Here is a 13,271-nt window from a genome sequence, read left to right as displayed (position 1 = left end):
GTCATCGCTCCCCTGAAGTCTGTGAGGTTTGAGCGAGGCTGTGGTGGTCAGCCACCAAGGCTGTCCCCCTTGCTCAGATGGAGTCTTCTCCCCAGAATACAGGGCTTTGTGATGGGTACCTGTCGATCACCACAGACTCTCACCACGAAGGGATCTAGGGAAGCGGCCACTGAGGCTCTGCAGAGGCCCAGGAACAGATTCCTCCCCTGCTGCCTGCTGGAAGGCAGGCTGGCCCTCACAGGGGTTGCAAGGGGAAGGTTGTACATCAAAGGGAAAAAACAGCAGTTCAGTTCATTTGAATAAACCAGGAAGAAGGGAACTGCAACAGGTTATGACTGAGAGGATGGTTTATAACTAGGTTACAGATAGCCTTGAGGAAATGGAGACTGAATGGCAAAAATGGACAAAATAAACAACAGAAACACAATACTTTTGGTGGCTGGTGTGGAGTTGGAGTACCATTTACTCTACCCTTTTAACCCATTTTTTCCTCCTGGGTTTTAGAGGACTCCCACAAATGATTCCTCAAAACACCAGGAGGATGAATATTTAAATAAAGACTTAACCCTAGGCGGTTATCCTGAAGCACATTCAACTATGTTGTTTTAAAGGCAGAAGGACCATCCTCTTAGCTTTTTATAGGTCACTGGTGCCCTCTGGTGGAGGATAAAGTTACTCTGCCAGGTAGAGGCCAGAGATTTGGTTGGTCATTTCTGTTTGAAGCAGCTGTATGTAATTCCACCCCTTCCTCACGTACCAGCAAGAGGAGGACGGAATGTCAGGTGACGGGCACTTCACATGCATCGCCTTATTTGTCCATCATGCCTGTGTCACAGATCAGGAAGCTGAAGCTTAAGATACACTTCAGCTGTAGTGTATCTGAAGTGAACTGCCTGAGGTCACCCAGCAAGAGGGTCAGTTTCTTTCTCTCTCTCCCCACCCCAACCCAAAAAGGTATGAACTACAAATCTCTCATTCTGTTTCAGGGTAAACATCTCCCGGCCTACATCCCTGTACTCTTCTGCCCTCTACTTCTTTACCTTAAATGGTATCTGGCTTCCCCCCACCCTCCCCAAAGGATCTTGGTGGTCATTTCCCTGCACCTCATGTACCTTCAGTATAGGATGTGGCTTGGGGCCTCCCCAGTACTACACCCAGACCACTATTTTTAAGACACTTTGTTGTCTTTGTTTTTGAGATTTAGATCTATACTTCCCTTCACTCCTACACTGCTGCTACCTGGTGGCCTTCCATCCACTCCCTCATTCATTAGAGACTTTGGATTCCCATAACCTGCACCATCTGGTTGACAGCAGTATGAGACCCGTCCAACACCTCAGCCTCACAGGACCTGGACCACCGCACATCAAAGAATTTCATCTTCATGCGACTTCAGCCACTCACTCTGTTATGCCCCGGGACTTGACCTCACCTGGGATGCTCCACTCTACACCAGTCAGCTTAGACTAAGTTACCCTGTGGTAACAAACCGCCAAATCTCAGTGGCTTACATCAACAAGGGCTTGTTTCTCCGTTCATTGCAGGACAGCTACGGCTCTTGCTGCCTGTCCTCTTCAATCAGAGCCAGGGTGAAGGAGCAACTTAGCCTCATGCGGAGGGAAAAAGGCATTGACTGACCCATGCAACGGTCCCCAAGCCTCTGCTCAGAAGTAGCAGGCTTCATTTCCACTCACATTGCCTTGGCCAGCCTCCTGCCAGTGAGACAGGAAGCCCAAATCTCTCCAAGGCCTGGTAGAGAAAAGTAGCCAATGTTTTGACAATGATACAATCTACCAGAAACTATGAAGTCTTTTATTAGTCTCTCTCTGTTTCAACTTAGCAACCTGTCCTTTCACCCTTGGTCCTCTCCTCTTACACTATTCTTCAATTTCATTAAGGCTCTTTGGTTCCTCTCACTCACCTTCCGGAACTAATGACAACAGACATGCTGAACGCTTAGTAGGTGCTAACTTGACATCTACTATCTCGTGGGTAACTGGAGGCTGAGAAGTTAACGTGTCTTCACCTTCTCCTGTCTTTCAGGTTAGAGCCATCACTTCACTAAGATGGAAACAGAAGAACCAGGCAGAATTGAGAGGCCGGGTCAGGACCATGAATGTGGAGTAACACCAGTTGTCTGATTTTTCTCCTGTAGCACTCAGGGGCTGGGCCCAGTGGTTCTTAACCATTGGTAATTCCCCCACTAAGTGACATCTACCAGTATCTTGGGGCATTTTTTATTGTCATAATTAGGGAAGTGCCATTAGCATCTAGTGAGCAGAGGCCAAGGACGTTGCTGTAACATCCTACGATGCACAGGACAGGCCTCCCTAACAAGGAATTTCCCAATCCAAAATGTCAACAGTGCTGAGGTTGAAAAATCCCGTTCTATGGACTGGGCAGTCTCAGGCAATTGTCCTAGTCTGTTCTCTCCCTTAGCCTCCAGGGTACCTGTTTCAGGCCCTCTCCACTTTCTTCAAACTTATCCCAAACACTTGCTGTTATACTCAACTCTCTCCGCCCAGCTTCCAGCCACACTAACCTTTACAGTTCTTCCCAGATGCCACTGTTTCCTCCTAACTGTGGCGCTCTTCCCTTCCTCTCCTAACTCCCAGCCTTCCTTCAGATCTCAGCCCATTTCTTCAAGGTTGTTCTGAAACTCTTCACTAAATTAGGCCCACCTTCTCTATTTCTCATAGTCTTACAATAGAACATTCACTATGTTAATACTGTGTATTTAACTGATACCCCTAAGCCGTAAGAGCAGGGACTGTGTATTTTTTAGGTACTGTATCCCCAGGATACACGACAGGTACTTAATATTTACAGCACAGGTCTCTCTTGAGCTCTATTTCCATTTGGATGTTCTCACATGCACAAAGTCAACACACCCAAAACTAAACTCTTCATTGTTCCTATCTTCGCCACCATCGAAAACCCACTCCTGTACACGTAAGTCTTCATCTCAATGAATGGCACCACCATCCACAATTGCCCAAGCCATCCTTGACTCCCCCCTTCCCTCACACCACATTCATTCATTCATGAAGTCTGCTACTTCTTCCACCTGAATTTTTCTCAAATCTTTCCACTTTTGAGCTCTGGTTTCAAACATACTAGGTGTAACCACTGACTCTGTAATTCTTAGTTACCTTGGACAGGTTATTTAACATCTGTAAGCCTTAAACACACACCTTGTAGAATAACAGATGTCATGTCAGTATTCTTTCCTGGCCTGTTCCCATTACTGCTCCACATTGTAGCCAAAGCGATCTTTCAGAAATACAAATGTCACTCTCACACTTAAGATCCTTTCATGGCTCTCTACTGCCTTCAGGATAAGATTCAAACTAACTAGCCTGGCATATCACACTCTCATCCCCTGGCCCTCTTACCACTCCAGCCCCATTTCTCATCACTTCCCCAATCATATCATTTGTTCCAGTCACATGGAACTTAAGAGTTTCCAAAAGAAGTCATTCTCTCACCTTTAGTTCTTTCATTTGCTGCTTCCCTGGCTTATGTGGAAATTATCTTATGTACCTAACCCCATTGTTAGACTGTAGGCAACTTGAGAGCAGCTGCCTCATTCCAGGTACCAAGCCGTCTCTGGCTCATATTAACATGTAGTAAGTATTTACTGAATGAATTTAACTCTGATCCTTTATTATGAAGAGGGGCTGTACAGAGCAAGATTATCCCTGAATCCCCAAACCTGTAATAACTTGAACTTTTTCTAACAGCACACACTCTGCTAACAATAGTTTGTAATCTCAGTTACTAGTTTCAGCCTGCCTTTTTCCTCTATCCTCAAGACCTACATTCAGTAAAGATGATAAATCTATAGCACCAGGAATTCAAGGTGAGCAGGATGCAAAAACCCAGGAAACATGTTGTGCAGCTGGAATCACATTACAGATTACCTTAAAGAGGTCACACACAAAATGTACAAAGATCTGAGTACATGAAGCCTGCTTCCTCATTGTTTCTAATGCTCTTCCTTTGTTTTCATTTTTAAAATGTCATCCCTGGCATTCCCACTAGCACCCCACCTCATCCCCAGGACCTCCTCATATACAGATGTACACTATACATCCCTAGGGGGTATCATTTATATGGCAGCCTATGAACAGTGCCCCCAGTCTGTGCCAACTATGTGGCAACCCTACCCCCACCCTAAGCTCAGGACAATGGACCGGATGTTTCACTCACGTTAATAGCTTTGCTGTAAGTGAATGATTCCCTCTTCTTTGATATCCCTCCCAAGAACAGAATCTGAGAGCCACGGATCAAGGGCTTCGATGAAGCCCTGAAATTGAACTGCTACTTCTTCATAAAATGTTGTGCTATTTATAAGAAGAGGTTTCATAAATTTCTTTAGTGTTTCAAAGAGGTCTATAATCACCAAAATTTAAGAACCACTGCTAGAGATCCTAGCAGATGCTAGGCATACAGTTGATTTACACATATTTTGTGACAAACCCTCAGTACCTCTAGTACTAGCCCCAATTCAAAAACACGACCTCAATGTTAAAAATCACTCTGCAAAATCTGAGGGTTTCCTTCAGGATCGGGACCCTGAAAATGAAATATATCAATTACTCTTAATATGTAATTGGGGGAAAATATCCAATGTTGCTGTTGATTTTGAGTCCAATAATGTCCCCAACTCAAACCAAAGATAGTATATAACAGAAAAGGAGATTTTCCCTCTGTATACAAACAAAATTATGTATTTCCCAAACAATGACAACACACAATGGCAAAATGAAAAACATTTAATACACAAAAAAGCACAACAAAATCAAAAGGCATTAAAAGCATTACATAGTGCAAACACCAAAAAGATACAGAGCTATTAACTTAGTGGTGCTTATAAATAAAACTAGGCAAGCATGCATGAAAATGCCTCCCTCTTTCCTCACTGAGTGAGTGAGCTGGCCACTGTTCAAAGTTCTTTTAAATTGCCTTTTTTTCCCCCACTTTATGAAACAACATTTGCTACTCCTGTTGATTGTGACTACCTGATCAGAAATATCTGGAAAGCTGCATGTTTTCTCTATATTGGCAGTGCGTTTTATGCCACCTACTCAAGTCTATGTAACAAGAGAATTTTTGTGCATCAAGACGACAGCAAGGCAGTTTTATCAGGATAGAATCTGCTATCCAAATTTACTTCTCTCAGAACACCTAGAGACAGAAAACTCTTTTCTAGTCAAGAGCCTCACACCAAGGTATCTGAGCTAGAAGCACAGGCGAAAGGGCTTGCAGTAAGCAACGCAGGCTCTGCTAGGCAGGCATAAAGGAGAGCTAGTGCTCAGCTTCCAGGACATGAGGTATTCTCAATCTATACCCCACAGCTTGGTCTACCAAGAGGATAATAGCTTCTTATATCCTCTTCAAGGCAAGTGTAAGTTTTGAAGTTGCTTCCCATATTTAATCCCCACAACAAACTATGAGGTAGAAAGGGTAGGTATTGTACTCATTTCATAGATGAGAAAAATTGAGGCTTTATAAGATCAAGGCCAGGACTCAAGACTTATTCTACCTCTGTCCAAGAGGCACTTAATAGTGCACAGCTACAGACTAAAGAGAGTCGTATTCAGAGGTCGCTTACGACTTCTACTGTGCCAAGTGCTGAGGAGGCCAAAAAACACTTTATTTCCCCTTTAAAACATTTTTGTTGTTGTTGGTTTTAAAACAGAGAAGGAAAGAAAACTCAAAGGAGATATTTTGGTTCTTATTGAGAAGGAAGTGAAAAAATTAGGCAAACTACAGAGAGAAAAAAATAATCCTCCTGTAGGAAGGAAGAGGGAAGGTTGGCCTCAATTTCTTGGGGCTGAGACAATAGGGAAGCTAATTCCCCTATCCCCCCAGCACACACTCAAAGGAGGCCTTAACTACAAGTTGTTACTTTACTAGACAGTAGCTCTGCCCCCAGAGCTTCCCCTCCTCATTGCCAGAATCCACCCTTAACTCTGCAACAGAAACATTCCCCAAGACTGACTGGAAAACGGGAATTTTATCTAAAGATAATATAATTCCAACCATCCAAGGGGTGATACAGAAGGCCTCTGGTAGGAAAACAATATCCAGAAATAGCTAATAACTTTGAATTAAAAAGGATATGAGAGCAACAGTAAAAGATGGAGAAAGAAGAAACATCTGTTGACATCAAAGTACTTAACTGTTTTACAAAAACACCACCTTCAGATAAGAAATCAGATGCTCTGATAAACTCTCAAAGTGTCATAATGACAATGCCAATTTTCAATAAAGCATTTGCCAAATTATAGCAACTGCGCTGAAGAAGGAATGGCTCCTCTAGCACTATTTGGCCTTTTCAGGTATCTCTGAACCCTAAGAAATGGGGAGTTCTACTAGCTATGCTATGCTCCCAGAAGGCATTAAATGAGGATCCCACATAAAGGAAAACAAACTGCAGGGGAAGCAGCACGTTGGATTTCAAATAAGGTACCAAGAAATATTAATCACCTCTTTCTACAGATATGCCTCTTTTTCTCTGGAACATTTTCAGTCATTTAAAAGGTTACCAGTAACGGTGCAGTAAATCCAAGTGTAGGTTTACTGTAATAGCTTCTTTAACAATGCCACACTCATCAACAATGGCATTACTTAGGATTGCACATTTGTTATATCAAAAGATCTCAAAATGCTTACAGGACATTCTCCCACAGGAGAGATCTGGATGCTTCTATAAAGGCAGAATATAGCAATAGCAGACAATAAGGGAAGCTCTGTCAATAGAAAAGCTATCTCAAAATAATCAGGAAAAATTATCCCCAAATTAGGTCTGGGGAGCCACCTTAACCCATTAACTCAGAAACTCATTTCCAGTTTAGCCTTAGGGCCCTCAGTATTTCCCCTCATATGCTAAACTGCAATTTGTCTACTCAGAAAACTGAGAAATTCTAGTCTAGCACAGTAACCTCCACAAACCCTATGGCAGTGCAAAATTCCAGACATTTGTAAACATTGGGCATTTTACTTATGGCACGGAGAGAGCTTGCAGGTTCCTTTATCTTTGAAGTGCAGATTTTAAACACAGCTAGTTCCTAATCTACAGCAATTTTAGCAAAGGTAACATCAGTCTTGATAGTATGTGTGTGCACATGTACACTCCTGAATGGGAGAACTATCAAAACTAATTCTTCTTCAGGATATGAGTCTGAACAATTAAAGCAGATAACTGACTAAATGGAAAACATTCACAGTATCTAAAGCCATATACTTTCAGGAGCTCACATAATTCTGTGGGAAAAAACCCAAATAACTGGTTAACAAGTTTCTTACTTTCTAAAGAGAATCAAGAGGTAACATTACAATAACTTTGTAGAACCCAAGAACATTCACCAATTTCTCATTAATGAATTTTCAAGAGAGCCAACATTGCATTAACACAAAAAAAAATGTTACAAATGAGCTTGACCTTTAAAAATAAATTCTTACAAATCAAATTATACCCCATAAAGCATTACATACATCTAATATACATAAATTATAATTATTGACACAACCATATATTTCATATGCTTGGCAGTGATTCAAGTGATCCAAGTTTGTGGCAGTTTGGCAGCTGGCCTGGCTGGACTCTGATACATTGTTCAAGACTAGGATTACAAACCTATATTCATTTCACAGATAGACTGTGGAGAAATGGTATACCAGTTTAAAGGTTTGGTCTAAGGTTGTGATAAAGTCTGCTTTAAGTATTAAATACAGAAGCACACAAACTACTGTTAACTACAATGCAAGAAGGACGAGTTAATATTAAGAGATACGAGACATTTTTAGCTATAATAGAGAAATTCATTGTCGTTCTAATGATTTGTCATCTCTGCTCTGAACTTTTTGTCCAAGAGAACATGATCATAAATATTAATTTAAATTACAACTAAAATAAGAAATCTGATGCTAATGTGGTATGATTATTCATCAGTCTATGTCATGATACAGCAGAAACACTGGTGACCATATAATTTAACATCCAAATGAAGACACTTGAAAGTGAAAGGAGAGAGATGGAGACAATCAATAGGATACTGAAACGTACGAACAAACCAGCAGTATCTCTAGAAAACCAGAGGAGATGGTCCCCATAACTACAACTAAAAGATGAACAGTAGTATTTGGAAATCAAGCATTTCCTTATACTAGTAAACTCTGAAGATTTCACATAAAAACTATGCCTTGCTTTTAGTGGCAGTAAGTAAAAAAATTTGTACCATGTGGCAATGAAAAAAGAACAAAATCAAGAACAGATCAAGAAGATAGTTTAAAGTTTCCTGCAGGTAAAGAAGTTTGGCTCAAACCCGTGGCTTAGAATGTTTTAAGCAGCAAAGTACTTACTGCTACTGGGAACAGTGGAAAACCCATGTGAGCAAACAGGAAAAGGAGGAAAGCTAAGTAGCATAAGAGGATTCTGTGTTGGGCAAAGATATACCAAAATTACATCAAATATCTGAAACATAAGTAAAATGTTTAATTCTTAAGTTTTACAAAAAACTGCTACTTTATATAAGGGGACAAGTACAGGCCCCCAATTCTCCCTGCCTACACTCGCAAAAGCACCTGACTGGCAAAAATAAAACAAAATTAGGGGCTATCAAACTATTATAAACAGAGTATTATTGGGGGGGGAACAGAAAATTAATTTAACTTTCTACAGTTTTAGTGCATTCATCAATGATCTAATAAAACAATTAACTCAAAGAATTGGTTCTGTTTATTGGGGGGAAAAACTCTCCTCCCCTGATGCTTAAGAGAGAGCCAGAGACTTGACCTTCATTATCAAGGAAAGAAGAATACTGGAGAAAATGGTTCATGTCCCTCTCTCCCTGTTACTTGTCCTCACAGTGGTTTCCTGATTAGCTAAGAAAGCCTGGCATTTACAGGCCCTTTCTCTTGTGGGAGAAAATGTTAAAAGTCACTGTTTTCTCTCAAGTCTTATTTTGGCTGCAAATTATATTCTCTAAAACCACTTATTAAAAGATCTATATTTTAAGATTAGTTGTCCCAAATTCAACATGCACCATCATTTAAAGTATCTAATAAATAAGAAGAAGGTAACAAGTATTGTTTAAAGATACACTAGTCAAGAGTCCTGGATTCTTTGGGCTGCAAGAGGTCACAGGTTCATATGTCCAATGAGCCCCCCAAAAAACACAAAACAAAAAAACAAAACAAACATTACAAACAAAACAAAAAAAAAAACAGACTTGGATTCTAATAGTAATTCTACCACTAGCTGTGTCATTTAGCCTCATATGCAAAATAAGAGGGATTGAATACATGAGTGCATTACAGTTTTAAAATTCTGTAATTTTAACAAAACTTACTCTCTGAAAACTAACTGCAATAATAAACGGAGTTTGTTCTGTCTACTCTTTGTTTGGTGCCTAGAAAAACACGAAGGAAAAACCCTTCCTTCTCGGACAGAGCTTCCGAAAGTGTGATCTGTAGAAACTTTCCACCAGAGCTTCCAGGAACAACAGTCCAAAGGCAAATCCCTGGCTCAGACCTCAGGAATCAGTCTCTAGGGGGTGGAACATTTTTTTGACAGGCAACTCAGGTGATTCTTATGAACCTTAAATTTGACAATTCTGGGGCCTTGGTCTTCAAAATGACATATTCATACCCCTAAGGATACACCAAGATTTCCCCAAGAGGTAAGCAGACACGGATAGCTATAAGGAAATCAATTTGAAGATCTTCAGTTTCCATATGTATTATGCTAAAATATGTGCTCTGATAGTGGCCTCTTCAGATCTACCATTTCTCTATATAATTCCCTTTCCACAACTACTATACTCCAATTCTCAAAAAAAGGGCTGCCTCTCACCCCTTCAGCATCTTACTAGGGGGCATTGCCTCAGGGTATAAACAACTCCAGAGGCACCAAAACAAAACCTGAGCAACTCCTAGGAGATAACAAGGACTAAGAGATCAAAGCAAAGAGAGCTTTGGTTAAAAATTCTGTGACTTCTCTTTTTATCTGTTTATTTTAGAACTGATAATTGAGAAGGCTGGGCCAGAAACTTAGTTTTAATTCATGTAAATGCATTAACATAAAACATTTTCTGATAGAAAGTTAAGTCTGATTCAGCTGAGTAATTTTACAATGAGAACAGGCTTTGCCAGTTTATATGACAGGACTTTTTCTATAAATTTAATCAGCTAAATCTACAGCTCCAAGGCTTTGATAAAATATTTATCAGGGTGCCATGGCTCACACCTGTAATCCTAGCACTCTGAGAGGCAGAGGCGGGAGGATCGCTTGACCTCAGGAGTTTGAGACCAGCCTGAGCAATAGTGAGAACGCATTTCTACAAAAGTGAGGCATGGTGGCATAAGCCTGTAGTCCCAGCTACTCAGGAGGCTGAGGCAAGAGGATTGTTTGAGCCCAGGAGTTTGAAGTTGCAGTGAGCTATGATGACACCACTGTACTCTAGTAGCCAGGGCAACAGAGTGAGACTCTGCCTCAAAAAAAAAAACTCTTTAAAGCATATATATAACATACAACATATTGGACAGTATATCCTTCATAAGTACTTAAATTCTTAAAATTTAGATGTCAAATTAAAGAAGTGCAAAAGGAAAACTAATCTAGGTTGAGAGCCATGAATGATTAAAGGACTGCCTTCAATTAAAGGAGCATGAGGGAATATTCTGGGGTTACAGAAATGTTATACAGCTTTTTTGGGGTGGTTACTCAGATTTCTACAACTCATCGGAAGGGAACACTTTATTATATGTTAATCATAGTTGAATTTTTAAAATGTGCATGGAAGAAATCTCTTGTTTTTCAAGACTCTTTCTTTTGGCTTCTCTGAACCATGTAGCCTGACTGCAATATAAAGTGATCCACAGCACTTCATAACTTGACTAATCAGATTATTTGTATTTTCACTGTTAGCTCTAATATTTTTCTAATAGCTACTTTGGATCTTGATGCCTAAAAACATTCCTAACAGCAGGGTAGGGTAATACAAATAAGTAAAGAAAGGATTAATCTTTAAATAATTTGATAAGTGAATGAATAAATGTATTTTTATGTTTGCCTTGGTAGTTGTTCCCTTCCAGATCCTCATCTTCTGGAAGGAGAATCAAGTGACTTAGGTTAGACTTGGTACTTAGGTTAGTTTAAAAGAACTCACTCTCAAATTTCATGTAAGTTTAGAAGCAAAAATGTCCTGTAACACAGATGTTTACATGAATAAATGAACAGTTAGTTGCCATTGGTCACACTGAGTAAAAAATGCCCAATACTGATATTCTGATACATGACCTGGCCCTCTTAATATTTCTCTGTAATTCATTCATTCAGCTATGCTATAAAAACCTTAATAACCAACTGAATCTCCTTCTTGCAAATAGGGCATGAAGCCCCAGACTTCTTTAGTCTTCTGGCACAATGAAAACAAGTGACAAGATGGCCTGTCCTCCCATGAATAATGTTCCCGTCTCTTGGTCTTTTCTCACATAAGCTACATGGCTTCAAGAGATTCTGGCAATCCTCCATGTTTTCTGTATCAGTTCTCTGTTCAGAAACATTATCTGATTGTTCTCCGGTGCTTAAGATGGTCTCTTGGCTTTCAGATTTGTGAGCCAAATCCAAAAATTCCACCGAGCTGCAAGGATCAAAAAGTTTGGAGTTTCCTTCCTTTATACACACATCTTTAGGTCTAACAACTGGAGCAGAAACGGTTCTTCGGCAATCAGGGACATCAATTCCTTCATTTTCCTTCTTTTCAGGTATAGCAGTGATATCAGATGTGGACAGAGAATGGGTTAACTTAGAACAATCTGAATACCAATCCTTCCTTAAGGCCCAGCAACGAAAGCAGTACCTCTTGCTTGGAGAGTTAAATTTCTTGCACTCAGTACACTGCCACTCATCCTACAAAGATAAGTGCAGCCAATTAATACTCACCTGGGGGTGAACATGATGCTGAGAAAAGGGAGGGTAGGCTGAGTTCTCATCCTCTCACGAAGCTTATGATAGTCCAGACATTCCACACCAGCCGTCTACACTAGGATCTGAGCAAATTCTACAGCCATGTGAAAGAAAGTCTTTGCAAGTTTTGCACTGATAGTGCCACAATTGCCATTTCCAAGCCAAAATCTGATATGGCTATTCTTTAAGAAAGTTATTTTGGCTTTCTATCTCACCTGGGGAAAATTTACATTGTTTGATTTATCCTGCTACCCCCTCTTTTGGATTACTTTTTTGTTTTGTTTTTTTGAGACAGGGTCTCACTCTGTCACCCTGGCTAGAGTGCAGTGGTGTCATCAGCACTCACTGCAACCTCAAACTCCTAGGCTCAAGTGATCTTCCTGCCTCAGCCTCCCGAGTAGCTGGGAGTACAGGCACTCACCACCACGCCCAGCTAATTTTTCTATTTTTTCTAGAGACGGGGTCTCACTCTTGTTCAGGCTGGTCTCAAACTCTTGAGCTCAAGCAATCCTCCCACCTGGGCCTCCCAGAGTGCTAGGATTACAGGCATGAGCCACCTCACCCAGCCTGGATTACTTTTCTTTGCACAATGTACTCCTTTATTGTGCAAAAGGCTGAAGAATGAAGATGAGATAATCTTATTCTTTCCTAGTAATTAACAAATGTTATAAAATTTGGCAAAAAGTGGCCAGGCACAGTGGCTCACACCTATAATCCCAGCAATTTAGGAAGCCGAGGCAGGAAGATGCTTGAGGCCAGAGGTTAGAGGGCAGCCTGGGCACCAAAACAAGACCCCGTCTCCACAAAAAATAAAAAATTAGCTAGGCATGGTGGCGTGTGCCTAGAGTAGCCTATAGTTCCAGCTACTCAGGAGACTGAAGTGGAAGGATCGGTTGGGCCCAGAAGTTCGATGCTGTAGTGGGCTATCAATGCACCACTGCACTCCAGCCTGGGCAACAAAGTGCGACCCTGTCTCAAAACAAAACAAAACAAAACTGTTAAAAAGTTTTAGAAGTGATTAATCAAGGCTAAAAAAAAAAAAAAAAAAAAAAAAATTTAAAAAGAAACTTTGGTGGTGCGCACCATCTGAGGGAAGGACAAGCTTGAAGCTCTGACTCGGGTGGGGCAAGGGCAATATACGTAACCTAAACATTTGTACCCCCATAATATGCTGAAATTAAAAAAAAAAAGAAAGAGAAACTTTGGCAAAAAGGAAGCCAAAACAAAAGATTTGAAAACTACTAAATTTATTCAGATTCTCTCACTGCTCTCAGGCTCACAGTTTCCTGTTTAC

At 40.7% G+C, this 13,271-nt stretch overlaps 1 protein-coding gene across 7 annotated transcripts in view; it reads right to left on the bottom strand.

Annotated features, from left to right (window-relative positions):
- Positions 1–13,271, bottom strand: part of MDM4 (MDM4 regulator of p53) — a 58,702-nt gene that overhangs the window by 19,548 nt on the left and 25,883 nt on the right. For 4 of the 7 annotated variants that reach the window (XM_045536517.1, XM_045536520.1, XM_045536518.1 and 1 more), the window contains one exon: positions 10,481–11,920. The exons of 2 other annotated variants lie outside the window; for them this stretch is intronic. In XM_045536517.1, coding sequence (XP_045392473.1) covers positions 11,348–11,920 — 573 coding nt within the window. In that variant the 3' untranslated portion in view covers positions 10,481–11,347. Of the gene's footprint in view, positions 1–10,480; positions 12,072–13,271 lie in introns of those variants that run through there. One more of the 7 variants, XM_045536522.1, reaches the window with a different exon arrangement.

Source organism: Lemur catta, chromosome 23 (assembly GCF_020740605.2).
Source record: "Lemur catta isolate mLemCat1 chromosome 23, mLemCat1.pri, whole genome shotgun sequence".
Classification (NCBI taxonomy): Eukaryota; Metazoa; Chordata; class Mammalia; order Primates; family Lemuridae; genus Lemur; species Lemur catta.
This window is presented reverse-complemented; position numbering and strand designations above follow the sequence as displayed.